The sequence below is a fragment of the Triticum urartu genome, chromosome 4 (assembly GCF_003073215.2).
Source record: "Triticum urartu cultivar G1812 chromosome 4, Tu2.1, whole genome shotgun sequence".
Taxonomy (NCBI): domain Eukaryota; kingdom Viridiplantae; phylum Streptophyta; class Magnoliopsida; order Poales; family Poaceae; genus Triticum; species Triticum urartu.
In genome coordinates this window covers 570,189,794-570,212,765 of record NC_053025.1, presented here as the reverse complement: position 1 = coordinate 570,212,765, position 22,972 = coordinate 570,189,794, and the positions used below count along the sequence as shown (strand labels likewise).

At 45.3% G+C, this 22,972-nt stretch overlaps 1 protein-coding gene across 1 annotated transcript; it reads left to right on the top strand.

Moving 5' to 3' along the window:
• The first annotated feature begins 3,234 nt into the window (after window positions 1-3,234).
• On the top strand, window positions 3,235-22,741 carry LOC125552758 (F-box/kelch-repeat protein At1g55270-like). Its single transcript, XM_048716428.1, has 2 exons — window positions 3,235-3,582; window positions 20,805-22,741. The coding sequence occupies exons 1-2, from the start codon at window positions 3,580-3,582 to the stop codon at window positions 22,053-22,055; spliced, it is 1,254 nt and encodes a 417-aa protein (XP_048572385.1). The 5' UTR covers window positions 3,235-3,579; the 3' UTR covers window positions 22,056-22,741.
• The last annotated feature ends 231 nt before the right edge of the window (window positions 22,742-22,972 follow it).

Here is a 22,972-nt window from a genome sequence, read left to right as displayed (position 1 = left end):
TTTATATTATTTTTGGGACTAACCTATTGACCCAGAGCCCAGTGCCAGTTTCTGTTTTTTCCTTGTTTTAGAGTATCGCAGAAAAGGAAAATCAAACGGAGTCCAATTGACCTGAAACTTCATGGAACTTATTTTTGCAAGGAAAGCAACCCGGGAGACTTGGAGTCCACGTCAAGGAAGCTTCGAGGAAGCCACGAGGTAGGGGGCATGCCCACCCCCCTGGGCGCGCCCTCCACCCTCGTGGGCCCCTCGTGGCTCTCCTGACGTACTTCTTTCGCCTATATATCTCCATATACCCTAAAACGATCTGGGAGCACAATAGATCGGGAGTTCCACCGCCAGAAGTCTCCGTAGCCACTGAAAGCCAATCTAGACCTGTTCCGGCACCCTGCTGGAGGGGGAATCCCTCTCCGGTGGCCATCTTCATCATCCCGGTGCTCTCCATGACGAGGAGAGAGTAGTTCTCCCTCGGGGCTGAGGGTACGTACCAGTAGCTATGTGTTTGATCTCTCTCTCTCTCATGTTCTTGAGGTGATACGATCTTAATGTATCGCGAGCTTTGCTATTATAGTTGGATCTTATGATGTTTCCCCCCTCTACTCTCTTATAATGGATTGAGTTTCCCCTTTGAAGTTATCTTATCGGATTGAGTCTTTAAAGATTTGAGAACACTTGATGAATGTCTTGTCGTGCGTATCTGTGGTGACAATGGGATATCACGTGATTCACTTGATGTATGTTTTGGTGATCAACTTGCGGGTTCTGCCCATGAACCTATGCATAGGGGTTGGCACACGTTTTCGTCATGATTCTCCTGTAGAAACTTTGGGACACTCTTTGAGGTTCTATGTGTTGGTTTGAATAGATGAATCTGAGATTGTGTGATGCATATCGTATAATCATACCCACGGATACTTGAGGTGACATTGGAGTATCTAGGTGACATTAGGGTTTTGGTTGATTTGTGTCTTAAGGTGTTATTCTAGTATGAACTCTAGGGCTGTTTGTGACACTTATAGGAATAGCCCAACGGATTGATTGGAAAGAATAACTTTGAGGTGGTTTCGTACTCTACCATTATCTCTTCGTTTGTTCTCCGTTATTAGTGACTTTGGAGTGACTCTTTGTTGCATGTTGAGGGATAGTTATATGATCCAATTATGTTATTATTGTTGAGAGGACTTGCACTAGTGAAAGTATGAACCCTAGGCCTTGTTTCCTAGCATTGCAATACTGTTTGTGCTCACTTTTATCATTAGCTACCTTGCCGTTTTTATATTTTCAGATTACAAAAACCTTTATCTACCATCCATATACCACTTGTATCACCATCTCTTCGCCAAACTAGTGCACCTATACAATTTACCATTGTATTGGGTGTGTTGGGGACACAAGAGACTTTTTGTTATTTGGTTGCAGGGTTGCTTGAGAGAGACCATCTTCATCCTACGCCTCCTACGGATTGATAAACCTTAGGTCATTCACTTGAGGAAAATTTGCTACTGTCCTACAAACCTCTGCACTTGGAGGCCCAACAACGTCTACAAGAAGAAGGTTGTGTAGTAGACATCACCCGTGTCTACCCCCGACAGGTCTCGACACTTTCAGGACTCCTAGTGCCGTGGAAAAAAATCATATTAAATCCTGATGATTTTTTGACATATGTAGATATTGATTTTCTAAGAAGTCAAAAACATGCAAAAAATAAGAACCACTCTGGGCACTTAATTAGTACATTAGTCCGGAAAAATAATATAAAATGTTATAAAAATATTCAAAAGTGATAATATAATAACATAAAACAATCAAAAAAATATATAAATATGCTTGGGACGTATCAGCAAGTGTTTCTTCTTTCGTCCTTCTAACACGTACAAAAATGGAACGATAAAGCCTCGCAAGATACACATGACCACAGTGTGCAAACAACAACACAAAAGACTGTCAAGAACCTAGCGTTGAAGGCCAATGACCGACAGACGTGTTTGAAGAAGATACTGGTGCTGCATCAGTACCACATCAGCAACGTCGAGGACAGTGGCGGAGCTATGTGTGCTCCTGGGGGTGCTGTGCCCCCCTCAGCCTAAGCAAAAAGTGTGAAGGAATTTTTTTAGAGGGTTTAGATGAGTATAAATTTAGTATTTGGCCCCCTCAGGTCTGCCAGTTTTACCATTTGCCCCCCTAGACTTTCTTCCTAGCTCCGCCAGTCGTCGAGGACAAGAAGGAGGGGGAACTAGTCACTTGCAAGATCTTCTACAGGATGGTGGAGTCCATGAAAGGTCAATAAGAAAGCATTAGTATAATGTGTAAATATATGCTACCTTTATAATCCATATAGTTGCCCTACACAAAAATCTACCCGATGTACCCGAAATTGAATCGACATCCTTGCTCGAAACAACGCTCTACAAAGGACCTGCCTGGGCTCTGCGGCCCCGTCCCTACACAAGAAATATCCAAAGCAATAGCACGGTGCCCAGGACGCACCTCCAGGCAAACCATTCTCTGGCTCCTAAGCCGTTGCTCCGAGGACCGACCATGACTGCATCGGCCCAATGGGTCACATTATCCTTCTTTCTCAGCTATATTTGGTTTTGCGTCATGGGCGTAATGGTTCATCGAGTAGCGAATAGAGAAAACAAAGGAGCAAGGAGAGTAGCGACAAGCTAGGTCGAGGTGAAGGGTGTTGTGGTATTTTGAGCATAAAATGGATCCCGAATCAGGAAAAGGGTGGCGGGTATCACTTAATTAGAATCTTTTTTGAACACAATATAGAGACAGACATTCATACATACACGTATACATACACCCCTATGAACGCATGCATGCATACTTCTATCTTTATGAACACCTCCGAAAGATTGAATCGACAAAATATTTTGATATCTTCGAAGTCATCACAGACGCCTTCATAGTCGACGGAAACGTCTTCTTCCACCGAACAAACATCGCCAGAAGCGTGAAATGGGGTTCAGAAATAATCTAGCCAAAAGTTTCGACTTCTTTTTGGTTACCGCTTATTTCCCCTGGTAGAAGCTCAAACAATTTGATTTTCTTTGACCTTTTGTCTACTTCTTCTGTTTGACTAATCACACATAGCAGCTAGTACAAGTCAACACAGCATAAATCTCATCTAGAAAAACACACAGCATAAATCTAGTGTTAAAAAACCGTAAACTAAATCTAAAGTGTGATATTGTTCGTGGGGGGAGCTAATTTATTCTCTCGATCAGTTGGGAGCCGCTGACCATCTCCGGAAAAAACATGTGTCAGCGCCAACACTAGCCCCCGGTAGAACTTGGGAGCTTGCCCTGTCCGAGCGCCTCCCCGTGTGGCCGCGCCTTCTCCCGGTCGGCGACGCCTCCCTGCTTCCCCTCTAGCTCCGCGTCCCTCAGCCGACTCTCCAGCGACGGCCACCTCCCTCCGACGAGACGCCCGGCCACCCCGTCCTCCCTCAGCACCAGATCCACGGTCAACGCGGCTTCCTTGCGCGTTCCCACGGCCCCCGGCAGATCTACGCGGGCGGCGGCCCTCTCTGTCGGTGGCTGCCCCCCCGCTACCCGACGGCCCTCCTTAGCCATGGTGAGCTCCTTGTCCTCTCTTTCTTACCATGGCCGCTGAATTTGGGCAGCAACTGGGTTGGTTACTACGCCAAAGTGGGAGTAAAATCCCCCTTTGAACGCTAGGTTTTGCTGTAGGATGAAGAACTTGGTAGATTTGAGATTGTGACTCCGCTTTTGAACGCTTGCTTTCATATTATCACAATGCTTATGGGTTATGGCAAGCCATCATATGGAAAATGTAAGGTGCATTTTCCACGTTTCCAGCTTTAGCGATCTTGTGTAAGGTGCATTTTCTATGTTTCCAGCTCTTGTTATTTCGGTTTGGCACAAACATTTACAGAATAAGATTAGATGTTACATATACTAGTGTATAAGACTATGCCCCTGTGTCCAATGGCGGAGGACGATATTTTATTTTTGAGGTGGGGCGGACTCTAAAACAAAAAAAATCGATGCAGATTCAAAGTAGTCTCCATACACACTAACAGTGCACACTAATCCCTAAATTGTTTTGTGGAACATGCGATTCACAACATTAAAATGCCACCAATCACTACACTGCAGACTGCAAGCTATTTTGAAATGCTACTAAAATTCAGAAAAATATAACTCTGCCCCTTTGCTTCTGCTAGCCGCTTCCCCTTTGGTTCGTGGCGTGAGTTGCTTTCTGGGGCTGGCTTTTTTTTTTGAGGGGCTGGCTGCCTGGCTCAATCGGTTCGTGGCGCACTGGCCTGGTGCGGCACTGGTGGTTGGGCAGTGGGGCTGACCAGTGTGCGTCGCTGGGTGCTGGCTAAGGCCCAAGTAGCTGGCTGCATGGCCCAATTAGACAAAATGACTAGTGCTTTGATGTTTTCTAGTGCTCTTTTCCATCGAACGTTAGCTAGCCAGCCACAACAAACCATGTATCACTCGGTCTAGGCTGAGTAATGCGTTTCCGAAGGAGAATGTTGTAGTAGCCGACCGGCTAGGGTTTGATCGTTCATGCCATGTTTGTTCGTTCAGGAGATTGGAGGCTGCGCTAGAGTGACGAGGGTGTGAGTTGGCATTGGGTTGGGAGAGAAGAGGTCCACTGGGTTTTATAACCAAGCAAACCTCTTTTGTTCAGTTTGAGTTAAGTTGGATATGTAAGTATTGGTTCCCACAGAATTGAAGACCACAAAGAAGATCTGCACTTGTAATTTGCTTCAAAACCATTAAATGGTAATACCACAATAGACACTCAAAAGATGATTGACGAATCAAATAATTAATAGCTTAATGATTTGAATGAAAGCAATGGTTCACACAGAATTCAAGACACCCCCAAAGTTGTAGTATCAATGTAGGAGCTATGGTTTTTAATTTGTTTACAAACCTGTTTACATTCATTAGATGTTAATACCGTAATAGATACTTGAAAGAAGATAAATATATTATATCAGATTAGGAGGTTAACAGCAGAAAGCAGAAGTCCTCACACCTTTGCAAAGCGCTTTGGTTTTAAGGGGAGGTAACGACCCTCGCATGTGCTCTCCAGCCGGGATTCCTCGGTAAGGATCGTTCTCTGGGTCACAGGGCAGGGCACTGTATTCTGTTCGGTTTAGTATGAGTAATGTGTTTCGGAAGGAGAACACTGTAGTAGCCGACCGACTAGGGATAGTTCATGCCATGTTTGTTTGTTCAGGAGTTCGGAGGCTGCGCTTGATTGACGAGGGTTTGAGTTCGCATTGGGTTAGGAGAGTGGGGGGGGGGGGGTACATTGTTTTTTTTAGCCGAGCAAACCTCTTTTGTTTGAATTAAGTTGGATATGTAATTATTGGTTCACAGAGAATGAAGGCTACAAGGAAGATCTGCACTTCTAATTTGCTTCCAAATTTGTATATGCTCATTAAATGGTAACACAGTAGACACTAATACCGTTAAATGGTATTGACACAATAGACACTCCAAAGAAGGTTGGCGAATTAAATAATTAATACCTTCATATTTCGAAGAAAAGCAATGTTCACACATAATCCAGGAACCCCCACCCCGGTTGAGTCAATGTAGGAGCTTCTAATCTTTTACTTCGTTTACGAACCTGCACATTGTCATTATATGGTAGCACTTGTAATTTGCTTCCAAATCAGTATATGCTCATTAAATATTAATACCACAATAGAAACTAGAATGCAGGAGCTTCTAATCTTTTAATTTGTTTACAAACATGCATATATTCATCAATGTTCAAAAAAATCGGTAAGCGTAAGCGAATTGCAATGCCACAACTCAGAGCATTGAGCGCTTAAGCGTAGCGTAACCGCAATTAACTGTTTTTTTTTATAAATTCGTTAGAATCTAGCTCCTTTTGAATAATATGCACATGAAAAATAGGAAACATATCATAGGTAATTGAAATAGTATCTAAAATAGAAGTTCACACAATAGCTCAAACACATGTCCAACAGTAGCAAGCATCATCTCCGACTCCATACTAGACAAATTCCTCTTAAGTGCCTGTGCTATTCCTAAGTAAACAACCAACAACTAATGTTTTTAAGGCGGTAGGGCGAGGCAAGGCGCTGGGGGGGAGGGGGGGGGGAGGGCGGTGTCCTCACCGCCTAAGCGCTATGGTATAAGTCAAGGCGACGCCTTAGAGGGTTCTAAGCAGCAGAATTGAGTAGAATTTGGTAGCGGGAGGAGGTAAAACCAATGCTGTCCTGAAGAGAAGCCGAGGAGGATCTGCCGGAGAGGAGGGGAGAAGCTGCAGGAGAGGAGGGGGAGTAGGATCTGTTAGAGATGACGGGGAGTATCCGCCTGAGAGGAGGGGGACAAGCTGCGGGAGAGGTGGGAGCGGATTGGATCTGCAGCTCCAGCCGCCACCAAAGGTCCAGGTGGGGGAAAACTGGTTCGATCTCTCCGATTCCCCTGTTCATAACTGTTGGCGCGCGAGAGCCTTTGGTCCCCTCCCTTCGTTCCCGCCCAAGACTTTATTTCCCGCCTGAAGCCCCTGCCCGAGGCATCCAGATATGCCTAAGGCAGGCAGATTGGAGCCTAGGCGGACGACTTGGACGCCCTATGACCTAAGTCAGACACCTGAAGCATGTGTCTAAGGAAAGGCCGATGACTTGTGACCTGGGAGCGTCTGACGCCTAAGCATCGCCTAGGCGATGCCTTAGGGACGCCTTAAAACAATGCCAACAATTGTTGCTGGAATTAACCGATGACTAAATGTCTAAATGGGAGGAGCAATTGAGTAAGAGAGAACAAGAGAGAGCAGAGGAGGAAGAGGAGCACTTCTACACAAGAGAAGAGGGAGAGGAGGAGGGGAGGAAGAATTGAAGAACAAAAGAGGAGGAGAGGAGAGGAAGGAATCGGTCGGTCCTCACCTGAACTGATTGGTGTAGACGTCGAGGAGGACCAGGGAGCCTTGCGACTCGGAGTTGCCGCTGGCTGCCGAGGAGGAAAGCAGCTGCCAGTGTAATCAGACAGGGGCAACTGCGGCCGCAACAACCTCTCCTTTCCTGGCTTCCGTTCGTTCTAACCCTAGCCGAACTTGCCAATTTTGGCCTAGCCCTTTATACCCCTCCTTTTCCCTCCTGCCTGACTGACCCCAATGCTTTTCCCCTAGCATAATAGCGTGCAACACACTCGGCTTGCGGTTAGTGCTAAATTGGCCGCTAAAGCAAGCTTAATTTAGCTCAATGCTAAATTATGTGCTTATGGTAGAGGCGAGGCGTTAGGCCATTACTTAGTGCTTAAGCACGATTAAGCGCCTACTTAGTGCTTAAGCACGATTAAGCGCCGCCTAATAACGCTTTCTTGAGCATTGACAGTCATTAAATGGTAATACTGTAATCGATACTAGAAAGAAGATAGGCAAATTCTATGAGCTTGGGAGGTTTAAAACTTTTATTTTTTGTAGACATCCATTGGCTAAATGGTAATACCACAATAAAAATGGAAACAATATTGGCAATTTAATTGTAGTTTAATATTTCAAATAAAAGCAATTCCAGTAAGGAGAAGTCCTCACACCTTTGCAAAGCACTTTGGTTTTAAGGGGAGGTAACGATCCTCTCACGTGCTCTGTAGCCAGGATCCTTCGGTAAGGATCGTTCTTTGGGTGGCAGGGCAGGACACTGTATTCTACTCGGTTTAGGCTAAGTAATGTGTTTCCGAAGGAGAACGTTGTAGTAGCCGACCGACTAGGGTTTGATAGTTCAGTCCATGTTTGTTGGTTCAGGAGTTCCGAGGCTGCGCTTGATTGACGAGGGTTTGAGTTCGCATTGGGTCGGAAGAGGGGAGGTAGAATGGGTTTTATAGCCGAGCAAACCTCTTTTGTTTGAATTGAGTTAAGTTGGATATTTAATTATTGGTTCACAGAGAACGAAGACTACAAAGAAGATTTGCACTTCTAATTTGCTTCCAAACCTGTATACACTCATGAAATGGTAACACAATAGACACTAATAGCGTTAAATGGTATTAACACAATAGACACCCCAAAGAAGGTTGGCGAATTAAATAATTAATACCTTGAGATTTCGAATAAAAGCAATGGTTCACACATAATTCAGGAACTCCCACCCTGGTTGTAGTATAAATGTAGGAGCTTCTAATCTTTTAGTTTGTTTACAAACCTGCATATTGTCATTAAATGTAGCACCTGTAATTTGCTTGCAAATCAGTATATGCTAAATAAATGTTACTACCACAATAGTAAGTAGAATGTAGGAGCTTCTAATCTTTGAATTTGTTTATGAACATGTATATATTCATCAGTGTTCAAAAAGTCGGTAAGGGTAAGCGAATTGGAATGCCACAACTCAGAGCATTGAGCGCTTAAGCATAGTTTAACCGCAATTAAGTGTTTTTTTTATAAATTCCTTAGAATCTAGCTCCTTCTGAATAATATGCACAGGAAAATAGGAAACATAGTTTAGGTAATTGAAATAGTATCTAAAATAGAAGTTCACACCATAGCAAAAACACATGATGTTCAGACAGTAGGAGCAACATTACTAGCATCATCTCCTGACTCCATACTAGACAAAATCCTCTTGAGTGCCTTTCCTATTTCTAAATAAACAACCAACAACCAATGCTTTTATGCCGGTAAGGCGAGGTAAGTCGCTGGGGGGGGGGGGGGCGCTCACCGCTTAAGCGGCAAGTTGATGCCTTGAGGGTTCTAAGTAGTAGAATAGAGTAGAATTTGGTAGTGGGAGGAGGTAAAACCAATGCTTTCTTGGAGAGGAGCTGAGGAGGATCTTCCGAAGAGGAGGGCGAGGAGGTTTTGCTAGAGAGGAGGGGGAGAATCCGCCTGAGAGGGGGAGAAGCTACGTGAGAGGAGGTGGGGGCGGATTGGATCTGCAGCTCCAGCCTTCACCAAAGGTCCAGGTGGGGGAAAACTGGTTCAATCTCTCTGATTCCCCCTGTTTGTAACTGTTGGCATGCGAGATCCTCTTGTTCCCACCCAAGACTTTGTTTCCCACTTGAAGCCCCTACCCCTGCCCCTGCCTGATGCATCCAGATTTGCCTAAGGCGGGCAGATTGGCGCCTAGGTGGACGACCTATGACCTAAGGCGGACGCCTTAAGCATGTGGCTAAGGCAAGGCCGACGCCTTGTGACCTAGGAACGCCTTGACGCCTAAGCGTCGCCTAGGTGACGCCTTAAAAACAATGCCAACAACTATTGCTGGAATTAGCAAATGATTAAATGTCTAAATGAGAGGAACTGAGTAAGTGAGAACAAGAGAGAGCAGAGGAGGAAGAGGAGCACTTTTGCATAAGAGGAGAGGGAGAGGAGACGAACAATTGAGAATAGAAGAGGAGGGGAGAGGAAGGAATCGATTGGTCCTCATTTGGACTAATAGGTGTAGTCGTCGAGGAGGAAGACCAGGGAGCCTTGCTTCTCGGAGTTGCCGCCGGCTGTCGAGGACGAAAGCAGCTGCTGGTGGAATCAGACAGGGGCAACCGGCGCTGCAACAACGTCTCCTTTCCCAATATCCTTCCGTTCTAACCCTAGCCGAACATGCCAATTTTGGCCTAGCCCTTTATACCCACCTTTCCCTCCCACCTGACTGACCCCATTGCTTCCCCCTAGCCTAATAGCGTGCAACGTACTCATCTTGCGGTTAATGGTAAAATCGGCCGGTAAAGCACGCTATGGGCGAAGCGAGGCGTTAGGCCATACTCAAGCGCGATTAAGCGCCGCCTGATAACGCTTTCTTGAACATTTACAGTCATTAAATGGTAATACCGTAATCGATACTATGAAGAAGATTGGCAAATTCTATGGGCTTAGGAGGTTTAAAACTTCTATTTTTTGCAGACATTCATTGACTAAATGGTAATATCGCAATAAAAATGGAAAGAATATTGGCAATTTAGTTTTTAATATTTCAAATAAAATCAATTGCAGTAAGGAGAAGTCCTCACACCTTTGCAAATGCTTTGGTTTTAAGGGGAGGTAACGACCCTCGCACGTGCTCTGTAGCCGGGATCCCTCGGTAAGGATCATTCTTTGGGTGGCAGGGCAGGGCACTGTATTCTACAAGGTTTAGGCTAAGTAATGTGTTTCCGAAGGAGAACATTGTAGTAGCCGACCGACTAGGGTTTGATAGTTCAGTCCATGTTTATTGGTTCAGGAGTTCCGAGGCTGCGCTTGATTGACGAGCGTTTGAGTTGGCATTGGGTCGGGAGAGGGGTGGTACAATGGGTTTTTATAGCCGAGCAAACCTCTTTTGTTTGACACTAATGGCGTTAAATGGTATTAACACAATAGACACCCCAAAGAAGGTTGCGATGGAGTGATGAGGGTGAGAGTTGGCATTGTGTTGGGCGAGAGGAGGTCCAATGGGATTTTATAGCCGAGCAAACTTCTTTTGTTTGGATCGAGTTAAGTTGGTTATGTAAGTATTGGTTTACACATAATTGAAGATGACAAAGATCAACACTTGTATTTACTTCCAAACCTGTATACGCTCATTTAATGGTAATAACATAATAGACACTAGAAAGAAGGTTGGCGAATGAAAAAAATTAGAAAAAAGTCCATTTTACTACCCTCAACAAAGTGACCGGTTCACATAACCCCCTGATTATTTTTTCAGTTCCCTTAACCCCCTAATCTATTCAGTACCGTTCAAAATTCCTCTCTGATGGGTTTGCTCAGATTGTTTGCTGACATGGACGTGGTCAAAGCGGTATTTGACCAGCTAGTGGGTCCCTGGAAACCACGTCACAATTTTGAGCCTTGTTTTTCTTCCACACCGAGCTCTGAGCTGCTTCTTCCACGGCCACCGCTTGTCTCCTCGTGGCCTGAAAATACCCCAAGGCCATCTAGCTTGTCCCTAAGTCCCGCCTCGTTCCCCTGTACCTCCACGTCAAGGGGATCGGCTAGAGTGTCCCCTAGAGCGTCGCCCCCGAGCTCCCTCCCTCGCATCCGACCACTGTTCTCTGCACTAAATTGGGCGTCGGCAAGACGCCCGAGGACTCTCTACTCAACGCTTCCGGTCCGCGGCACACTAGCCAGGATCCTAGACATCACCACGGTGAGCGCCGCTACGTCCTGTGCCTGCTGCACGTCGTCGTGCTCCGGCCAACGCCTTGGTCGCCCATGGCCGCGCTCACCTACCTCCCATGCCTCTTCTACAGCGCAGTGAAGACACTCCGGCCAGCGCCTCAGTTGTTCGCGCCGCGCTCACCGACCTCCCCTACATCTTCTACAGAGCAGTAAAATGAATTGCAGCGGGCAGCAGAGCTTGGCCACGATGTGCGAGGTCCTCGGAGATGCGCAGCTCAAAATGGAAGGGTTGTACTTCAGGGGAGCACCATGTTGCTCGGGAAACAAAGGAGAAGAAGTAGGGGTCGCCAGAGGAAGAGATCGAGGCAGCGGGTTCTCCGTACGCCGCGGGGGTGCTCCTCCGAGGCATGGCGTTAGTGCGAGCGCTTGGTGCGGCGGCAGGAGATGGACCGTGTGCTCGGTTGCGTCAGGTTGGTGTCGTTGGTCAGCTCCTCGCCCTCGTCGTGTTCTATGGCGCATGGTCTTCTGACCCAGGCCGATGCCCGTTTTTTGCATGGCAGAGGAGATGATGTTGTCCTCCATCCCAAGCTAGACGACGAGATGCGCGCCATAGCGTGGCCTTGTGGAGATTGGATGGGCGGCTAGGCGAGAGGGAAGACAGAGACCGGCACGCTGCGCGGGGGGAAGGAGATGCGGTCAGGTGGCGGAGCTCTGAGGAGTCGCCGGCTAACGGCGGGGTCAAGGAGCCCCAACCTGACAAGGGTGCCCCATTGGTCAAATACCGCTTTGACTACCTTCACGTCAGCAAAACAAATGAGCAAACCCAGCTAAGATGTTTTGTGAACGGTATAGGATAAATCAGGGGGTTAAGGGAGCAGAAAAAATGGTCAGGGTGTTATGTGAACCAGCCACTTTGTTGAGGGGAGGAAAATGGACTTTTTTCAAAAAATTAATAGCTTAACATTTCGAATAAAAGCAATGGTTCACACAAAATTGAAGACCCCCCCCCCCCTCGCCCAGTTGTAGTATCAATGTAGGAGCTTCTAATCTTTTGATTTCTTTAGAAACCTGTATACGTTCATTAAGTGGTAATACCACAATGGATAGTAAGAAGACCGGCAAATTGATTGCTTAATATTTTGAAGAATAAAAGCAATTGTTCACACAAAATTCAAGCCTCCCTTGCCAACCCCTGTTCTCCTCCCAAAAAAGGAACCACTCTTAGACTAAACGTCAGGCACATTTGGACGCGGGTTACTATTGGTTTTAGATCAAGTCCTTTTGTATCTATTTTGGGGTTTTGTTAGAGAGAGGTTGTGAGAGTTCCTCAACTCCTTGAGGTACAATTGGGTGAATCAATTGGAGATTTTGCTTAATCTTGGCATGGCTTAAGTGCACAGAGATAAGGTGAATCCAATTGCCATTGCAACTCCTATGGTCAGATTACTGGTGAGGTCCGATCTTTGTTTAGCCTCACCATTGTTTTTGAGTCGAACGACTAGTCAACGAGTCGCAACTGGCAGGCCGACTCAACATGTCGACTAGACTACTTGGCTGAGTCGAGCAACTCAATCGACCTGTCGTGGTTTTGAGTCGACGAGTCAAATTGGCCCCACCTGTAATTTGTTTCTTCTATTTGCTTGCCCAATCTCCCCTGGAAACCTAGATCGCTCAACCCCCGCGCCCCCGACCTAAACTTCTCCTGTGACCCTCTCTCTTGGTCGGCGCAGCTGCCCCACAATCCTGCCGGCCGGCGCCGTCGCAAGCTGGTCTGCTCCTCCCCTGGTTTCTGTTTATGCTGGTCTGCTCCTCCCCTGGTTGCTACGACTGCTAGTCTACTCCATTGATTGCCGCCCGCTGCTGCAGGTCTGCTCCTCCCCTGGCAACTCACGTCGACTAGTCGACCATGAATATTGACTAGTCCCCCCCCCCTAAGTAAGGATCATTCTTTGGGTGGTGTGTTTTTGAAGGAGAACACTGTAGTAGCCGGCTGGCTAGGGTTCGTTTGTCCAGGATTATGAAGGATGCGATGGAGTGATGAGGGCATTGTGTTGGGAGTTGGGAGGTCCAATGGAATTTTAAAGCCGAGCAAACCTCTTGTTTGGATCGAGGTAAGCTGGATATGTAAGTATTGGTTTACACACAATTGAAGATTACAAAGAAGATCCACACTTATAATTTGCTTCCAAACTGTATACGCTCATTCAATGGGAATAACGCAATAGACACTAGAAAGAAGGTTGGTGAATGAAATTATTCATAGCTTAACATTTTGAATACCCTAGTTGTAAACATGTATACGTTCATTAAGTGGTAATACCACAATGGATAGTAAGAAGAAGACCGGGAAATTCATTGCTTAGTATTTTGATGAAAAAAAGCAACTATTCGCACAGAATTCATGCCCCCCTCCGAACCCCCGTTCTCCTCCCAAAATAGGAACCACTCTTAGACTAAACCTCATGCACATTTAGCCACGGGTTACTACTGGTTTCAGATCAAATCCTTCTGTATCTATTTTGGGGTTTTGTTATAGAGAGCTTGTGAGAGTTCCTCCATTCCTTGAGGTACAATTGGGTGGATCGATCGGAGATTTTGCTTAATCTTGACATGGATTAAGCGCACAGAGAGAAAGTGAATCCACTTGTGAGTGTAACTCGTATGCTCAGATTACTAGTGAGGGTCGATCTTTGTTTAGCCTCAACACTATTTTTGAGTCGAACGACCAGTCGACATGTCGACTGACTAGTTGGCTGAGTCGAGCGAGTGTCGGACGAGTCAATTTGGCCCCAACTGTCATTTTTTTCCTATTTGCTTACCCAATCCCCCTGGAAACCTAGATCGCCAGTCCCCTCCCCCCTTTCGACCAAACTTCTCCCGCGACCCTCTCTCTTGGCCGGCGCCGCCGCCCCGCAATCCTACCGGCCGGCGTCGCCGCAAGTTGGTCTGCTCCTCCCTTGGTTGCTGCAGCTCCTCCCCTGGTTGCCGCCGGTTGCTGCAGGTCTGCTCCTACCCTGGTAACTCAGGTCGACTAGTCGATCATCCTTTGGGTGGCGTGTTTTTGAAGGAGAAAACTGTAGTAGCCGACTGGCCATGATTCGATTTTGCAGGAGTTTGGAGGCCGCGATGGAGTGATGAGGGCTTGAGTTGGCATTGTGTTCGGAGAGCGTAGGCCGAATGGAATTTTATAGTCGAGCAAACCTCTTTTGTTTGGATCGAGTTAAGCTGGATATGTAAGTACTGGTTTACACAGAATTGAAGATTACAAAGATGATCCACACTTGTAATTTGCTTCCAAACATGTATACACTCATTAAATGGTAATAACACAATAGACACTAGAGAGAAGGTTGGCGAATGAAAAAAATTAATAGCTTAACATTTTGAATAAAAGCAATGGTTCACACAAAATTGAAGACCCCCCCCCTCGCCCAGTTGTAGTATCAATGTAGGAGCTTCTAATCCTTTGATTTGTTAAAAAACTTGTATACATTCATTAAGTGGCAATACCACAATGGATAGTAAGAAGACCGGCAAATTGATTGCTTAATCTTTTGACGAAGGAGAAGATGGGAAAACTTTGTTTTTGCCACTCTAGTTTTTGCCTACTTTGCTTATGCCACTCCCGAATAGAGCAATTGTTCACATAGAATTCAAGCCCCTCCTTCCCAACCCCTGTTCTCCTTCCAAAACAGGAACCACTCTTAGAGTAAACCTCATGCACATTTGGCCGTGGGGGTTACTACTGGTTTCAGATCAAATCCTTCTGTATCTATTTTGGCGTTTTGTTATAGAGGTTGTGAGAGTTCCTCCACTCCTTGAGGTATAATTGGGTGGATCGATCGGAGATTTTGCTTAATCTTGACATGGATTAAGCGCACAGAGAGAAAGTGAATCCACTTGCCAGTATAACTCGTATGCTCAGATTACTTGTGAGGGCCGATCTTTGTTTAGCCTCAACACTGTTTTTGAGTCGAACGACCAGTCACGACTAGTCGACGAGTTGCAATTGGTAGGTTGACTCAACATGTCGACTTGACTAGTCGGCTGAGTTGAGCGACTCAATCGACTAGTCGTGGTTTTTGAGTCAAACGAGTCAAATTGACCCGACTTGTCATATTTTTTTCTATTTGCTTGCCCAATCCCCCTGGAGACCTAGATCGCCCAGTCCCCTCCCCCCTTCCAACCCAACTTCTCCCGTGACCCTCTCCAGGCCAGGGCCGCCGCCCCACAATCCTGCCGGCTGGCGCCGCTGCAGGCCGGTCTGCTCCTCCCCTGGTTGCCGCCAGCTGTTGCATGTGTGTTCCTCCCCTGGTAACTCATGTCGACTAGTCGACCATTAGTCTTGACTAGCCCCCCCACCCCCCAAGTAGGGATCGTTCTTTGGGTGGTGTGTTTTCGAAGGAGAACACTGTAGTAGCCGGCTGGCTAGGGTTTGTTTTTTTAGGTTTTTGGATGCTGCGATGGACTGATGAGGGTGAGAGTTGGCATTGTGTTGGGAGAGGTTAGGTCCAATGGAATTTTATAGTCGGGCAAACCTCTTTTGTTTGAATCGAGTTAAGCTTGATATATGTAAGTATTGGTTTACACAGAATTGAATATTACAACGATGATCCACACTTGTAATTTACTTCCATACCTGTATACGCTCATTAAATGGTAATAACACAATAGACACTAGAAAATAGGTTGGCGAATGAAAAAAATTAATAGCTTAACATTTTGAATAAAAGCAATGGTTCACACAAAATTGAAGACCCCCCTCCCTCGCTCAGTTGTAGTATCAATGTAGGAGCTTCTAATCCTTCGATTTGTTAAAAAACTTGTATACATTCATTAAGTGGTAATACCACAATGGATAGTAAGAAGAAGAATGACAAATTGATTGTTTAATCTTTTGATGAATAGAGCAATTGTTCACATAGAATTCAAGCCCCTCCTTCCCAACCCCTGTTCTCCTTCCAAAACAGGAACCACTCTTAGACTAAACCTCATGCACATTTGGCCGCGGGGATTACTACTGGTTTTAGATCAAATCCTTCTGTATCTATTTTGGCGTTTTGTTATAGAGAGGTTGTGAAAGTTCCTCCACTCCTTGAGGTATAATTGGGTGGATCGATCAGAGATTTTGCTTAATCTTGACATGGATTAAGCGCATAGAGAGAAAGTGAATCCACTTGCCAGTATAACTCGTATGCTATTACTTGTGAGGGCCGATCTTTGTTTAGCCTCAGCACTGTTTTTGAGTCGAACGACCAGTCGTGACTACTCGACGAGTCGCAACTGGCAGGTCAACTCAACATGTCGACTTGACTAGTTGGCTGAGTTGAGCGGCTCAATCGACTTGTCGTGGGGTTTTGAGTCAAACGAGTCAAATTGGCCCCACCTGTCATATTTTTTTTCTATTTGCCCAATCCTCCCAGGAGACCTAGATCGCCCAGTCCCCTCCCCCCTTCCAACCAAACTTCTCCTGTGACCCTCTCTTGGCCAGTGCCGCCGCCCCACAATCCTGCCGGTTGGCGCCGCTGCAAGCTGGTCTGCTCCTCCCCTGGTTGCCGCCGACTGGTGCATGTGTGCTTCTCCCCTGGTAACTCATGTCGACTAGTCGACCATGAGTCTTGACTAGCCCCCCACCCCCAAGTAAGGATCGTACATTGGGTGGTGTGTTTCCGAAGGAGAACACTGCGGTAGCCGGCTGGCTAGGGTTCGTTTTTTCAGGAGTTTGGATGCTGCGATGGAGTGATGACGGCGAGAGTTGGCATTGTGTTGGGAGAGGTTAGGTCCAATGGAATTTTATAGTCGAGCAAACCTCCTCTTTTGTTTGGATCGAGTTAAGCTGGATATGTAAGTATTGGTTTACACAGAATTGAAGATTACAAAGGTGATCCACACTTGTAATTTGCTTCCAAACCTGTATACGCTCATTAAATGGTAATAACACAATAGACACTAGAAAGAAGGTTGGCGAATGAAAAAAAAATTAATAGCTTAACATTTTGAATAAAAGCAATGGTTCACACAAAATTGAAGACCCCCCCCTCGCCTAGTTGTAGTATCAATGTAGGAGCTTCTAATCCTTTGAATGGCGAAAGGGGGATGTGCTGCAAGGCGATTAAGTTGGGTAACGCCAGGGTTTTCCCAGTCACGACGTTGTAAAACGACGGCCAGTGAATTGTAATACGACTCACTATAGGGCGAATTCAAGCCCCTCCTTCCCAACCCCTGTTCTCCTTCCAAAACCGGAACCACTCTTAGACTAAACCTCATGCACATTTGGCCGCGGGGATTACTACTGGTTTCAGATCAAATCCTTCTGTATCTATTTTGGGGTTTTGTTATAGAGAGGCTGTGAGAGTACCTCCACTCATTGAGGTATAATTGGGTGGATCGATCGGAGATTTTGCTTAATCTTGACATGGATTAAGCGCACAGAGAAAGTGAATCCACTTGCCAGTATAACTCGTATGCTCAGATTACTTGTGAGGGCCGATCTTTGTTTAGCCTTAGCACTGTTTTTGAGTCGAACGACTAGTCACGACTAGTCGACGAGTCGCAACTGGCAGGTCGACTCAACATGTCGACTTGACTAGTTGGCTGAGTTGAGCGACTCAATCGACTAGTCGTGGTTTTTGAGTCGAACGAGTCAAATTGGCCCCACCTGTCATATTTTTTTTTCTATTTGCTTGCCCAATCCCCCTGGAGACCTAGATCGCCCAGTCCCCTCCCCCCTTCCAACCAAACTTCTCCCGTGACCCTCTCTTGGCCGGTGCCGCCGCCCCACAATCTTGCCAGCTGGCGCCGCTGAAAGCTGGTCTGCTCCTCCCTTGGTTGCCGCCGGCTGCTGCACGTGTGCTCCTCCCCTGGTAACTCATGTCGACCAGTCGACCATGAGTCTTGACTAGCCCCCCCACCCCCCAAGTAAGGATCGTTCTTTGGGTGGTGTGGTTTTGAAGGAGAACACTGTAGTAGCCGGTTGGCTAGGGTTCGTTTTTTCAGGAGTTTGGAGGCTGCGATGGAGTGATGAGGGCTAGAGTTGCCATTGTGTTGGGAGAGGTTAGGTCCAATGGAATTTTATAGTCGAGCAAACCTCTTTTGTTTGGATCGAGTTAAGCTGGATATGTAAGTATTGGTTTACACATAATTGAAGATTACAACGATGATCCACACTTGTAATTTGCTTCCAAACCTGTATACGCTCATTAAATGGTAATAACACAATGGACACTAGAAAGAAGGTTGGCGAATGAAAAAAAAATTAATAGCTTAAATTTTGAATAAATACAATGGTTCACACAAAATTGAAGACCACCACCCCCCCCGCGCCCCTTGCCCTGTTGTAGTGTCAATGTAGGAGCTTCTAATCCTTTGATTTGTTAAAAAACTTGTATACATTCATAAAGTGGTAATACCACGATGGATAGTAAGAAGAAGACCGGCAAATTGATTGCTTAATCTTTTAATGAATAGAGGAATTGTTCACATAGAATTCAAGCCCCTCCTTCCCAACCCCTGTTCTCCTTCCAAAACAGGAACCACTCTTAGACCACCCCCCCCCCCCCCCCCCCAAGTTGTAGTATCATTGTAGGAGCTTCTAATGCTTTGATTTTTTTACAAACCTGTATACGTTCATTAAGTGTTAATACCACAATGGAAGACTGGGAAATTGATTGCTCAATACCACAACCTGTATACGTTCATTAAGTGACTCAATCGACTAGTCATGGTTTTTGAGTCGAACGAGTCAAATTGGCCCCACCTGTCATATTGTTTTCTTATTAGCTTGCCCAATCCCCCCTGGAAACCTAGATCGCCCAGTCCACTCCCCCGCCCAAACCTCTCCTGCAACCCTCTCTCTTGGCCGGCGCCGCCGCAAGCTGGTCTGCTCCTCCCCTGGTTGCTGCTGCTGCTGGTCTGCTCCTCCCCTAGTTGCTGCGGCTGCCGGTCTGCTCCTCCCCTGGTTGCCGCCGGCTGCTGCAGGCCTGCTCCTCCCCTACCCCAGAACGACTTGTCGACTCATCGACTTGAAAACCTTGAGCCTCAAGCACTGCTCTTTCTCCAGGATTAATTCTTAGAAGTTGCCGTGTTCAGTTGGAAGTTATGATCTTGCAAATGATCCAGGATATTTTCTGCTTTTTATGTGTGTGTGATTTGGGTTTGAATCGGGGCCCTTAAGGTTTGTTTTTGGAGTTTGCGTTCAAATTATTGACGGGCAGACTGGTATCCTTTTCCTTTTTTGTTTTGGGAAATCATTTGGGTTACATTTTAGTGTTGCTTTAAGCTTAAAGATGATATGCAAGTGCCACTTTCTTGGTTAGAAACAGCCGCATTGCATGAGAATTTCGTATGTACATTGACTTAGGGTTATTCTCTGGAGTCGATGCTTTTGGTTCGAACTTATGATCTTACAATTGATCAAGGATATTTTTTTTGGCTTAGAGTTATTATCTTCCAAGGGTGCAGTCAAAATTATGTTCATTTTTGTTATTTCAGTTCGAATCTTGGTCCTCCGGGTTGTTTGTGATTTTGGGTTTCAAGGTAACTATGGAGGTGCTATTTTAGTGACATGTTAGTGTTGCTTTTAGCTTAGAGATATTGTGCAAGTTCCACTTCTTTGGTTTAAAAGAAAGTAACACTATTACATGGAAATCTTATATGAGCATTACACATTTGTGATAAAGAGACCGGTATACTTCTCTTTTTGTTTTGTGAAATTATTTGGGTTATAGTTAGTGTTGCTTTAAGCTTATAGATGATGTTTAAGTGCTATTTTCTCAGTCAGAAGCAGTATTACTTGAGAATTTTGTATGCATGTTGAGTTAGGATCATTGCTCTAGGTTTGGTTCATACTTATGGTCTTGCAACTGATTAAGGCATTTTTGGGCATAGAGTTTTTTTCTTCCAAGTGTGTGGTCAAAATTATGTTCATTTTTGTGATTTGAGTTTGGATATGGGCTTCTGGTTGTTTCTGGAGTCCGGAGTCAAGGTAGTAACCATGGAGGTGGCTGATCCTTTATTTCTGTGAAATTATTTTAATGGCATGTTAGTTTTGCTTTAATCTTAGAGATACTGTACAAGTGCTAATCCTTTGGTTAGTGACTTGGAAATATCATATGAGCAGTACACATAATTGTGGTAATTTCATCTCTTTTCTGCATGGTCTTCTTCGCATGGAATAGTTGTGTCTGATGCATTTATGTGTGGCTGAAGGAGCTTACCGAGTGTATCTTTATCAGTTAGGATCAGTGATCGCAGCGAAAGCCAAAACAAGCCTGTTCTAATTTTAGAATCCAGTTCAAACAGTAGGTGCTAAATGCTCCTGTACTAATGTAATTCGAGTGCTAATTCCTTTTTTTTATCATGTTTCTGTTTGTAAAATGTTCTATTTTTTCTTTGCTCATGCGGAGTTTCAATGGAAAAAGAATATTCCTGTGTTCTAAGTTCTAAGCCAAGTCACATTCACTTGATCTTGTATCCATAGGTTATTGCCGATTTTATTTCAATACAGATGACTGATCTGTTCCTTCTGTTTCATATGATAAACAACAATTAATGGTGAGTCTGAACATGGTCACTCTTCCGGTACCAAGTGTTATTTCGACGGATATTTTGCTAGTGGACAAGTTGTGTTTGTATCCTTGATAAATGATAATACATAGATAAAATGATAACTCCCTTTGGTTTTGTTTCATATACTTTTGTCATTCTACATTCAGATGAATAAAAGCATCTTATATGATTGGTCAATGTGTCTGCAGGTAGAATCTGTGTCCTGCTACTGCAGGGTAGATGGAGGCCTTAAAACTGTTGTCAATGCTAGAAAGTTCGTCCCTGGTGCTAGACTGTGCATGCAACCTGATGTCAAACCGAACAAGCGCAAGTCAAGGAGCTCACGCAAGGAGAGGTGCCGAACTCAGGCGCCACTTCTGCCTGGACTTCCTGATGACCTGGCTATTTCATGTCTGATACGGGTTCCTCGAGTGGAGCACCCTAATCTTCGTTTAGTCTGTAAAAGATGGAGCCGACTTTTATCTGGTAATTATTATTACTCACTGCGGAAGAAATTTGGCATGGCAGAAGAATGGGTTTATGTCTTCAAAAGGGATCGTGATCAGAAAATATCTTGGCATGCCTTTGACCCGGTGCACCAGCTCTGGAAGTCACTTCCTCCAGTACCGCCAGAGTATTCGGAAGCCGTGGGATTTGGTTGCGCTGTTCTCAGTGGCTGCTATTTGTACTTATTTGGTGGCAAAGACTCAGTGCGAGGTTCTATGAGGCGTGTTGTATTTTACAATACTCGGACAAACAAATGGCACCGGGCCCCAGATATGCTACGGAAGCGGCATTTCTTTGGTTTTTGTGTCATAAACAACTGCCTCTATGTTGCTGGTGGGGAGTGTGAAGGGATACAGAGAACTCTAAGGTCTGCAGAGGTTTACAATCCGAACAGGAATAGATGGTCTTGCATTACTGAAATGAGCATAGGAATGGTGCCTTTCATTGGAGTTGTATATGATGGCAAGTGGTTCCTAAAAGGATTTGATTCTCACCGGCAGATTGTGAGCGAGGTCTATCTGCCAACATCCAACATGTGGTCAACCACTGGTAATGAACTGGTTGCAGGCTTACGGAATCCAAGCATTTCATTTAACGGTCGTCTTTATTCAGTGGATTGTCGGGATGCCTGCAAGCTAAGAGTTTATGATGGGGACAAGGGATTGTGGACAAGGTTCATGGACAGTCGACGCCATCTGGGCAGCTCACGGTCTTTTGAAGCTGTGGCTTTGGTCTCACTGGATGGAAAGATCTGTGTTATCCGTAATAACATGGGCATCACCCTTGTTGATGTCTGTGACCCAACAACAGTTATTGAGATTGACAGTGCCCGCATGTGGGAGAGTTTTGCCCGGAAGGGCCAGCACAGGTCTTTCATGGCAAACTTGTGGGCAACAATTGCAGGGCGTCATTTAAAGACCCACATTATCCATTGCCAAGTGCTCCAAGTTTGAATGTGTCTGTCTGTCAAGTGGATACATGTTCAAATGTATTTAATTGTTGTCAGAAAGATAATCAGATTTTGAAAGAAAGCCCTTGATTAGAAGCTGAAATATGGATGCCAGTACGACGACAGTACCCCACGGGGGGGGGAGGCATCATGTTACCGCATTGAACATCATCGATTGATTCCATTCCTACAAATTCTGAGGTGTCAACCAAGTTGCTTGATGTTTATCAAAGAGGGGGCCAGAGCAATGGTTGTCATCGTGAGACGAACAAGAACCTTCCGTAGCACCAATGGTGTATCCGGAAGCACCCGTGATCTTTCTGAGCTGACACTTTAGGATTTTGGTTAGCCGATGCTGCTGGCGATAGGCAGCAGAAATTGCACTTCACCCTCATGTCCATGGATGTGGTTTTATTCCTATTTGGCATATGTATTGTAGCAGCAGACTATATAGACTTGAAATGTAAGAAATGGAATAACAGTGTTTGGTTTGTGCCAAAACCAATGCTACCCCAAATTTGGCTAGCCAACGATTGGCAACAAGTTTGGCTTGATGATTTGGGCACAAACCAAATCACACCCTAATTCTATGTTTATGCTTTGGAATTCCTTCTTGGCTGGGAACTTTTGGCATCTGCAAGTGGATGCAATGTGGCTATATATTCTGAATGGAAAAGATTGTCATAGATATTTCATGTATGAGTTGCAATCTTTGCAGTGATCAGCTGATGCAATTACTAATATCATGTATCCAAGGAATCTATGTTTGTTTTATTATTTACAAAAGATAGAATTGAAAGGGTGGAATAAAAGAAATTTTGGTTATGGAATGACCTGGGCCAGTGGTGCAGTGCATGGTATCCCTCCACTGATGAAGAGATGAGCCAGTAGAGTAATTCTCATTAGATGGATACAAATGGA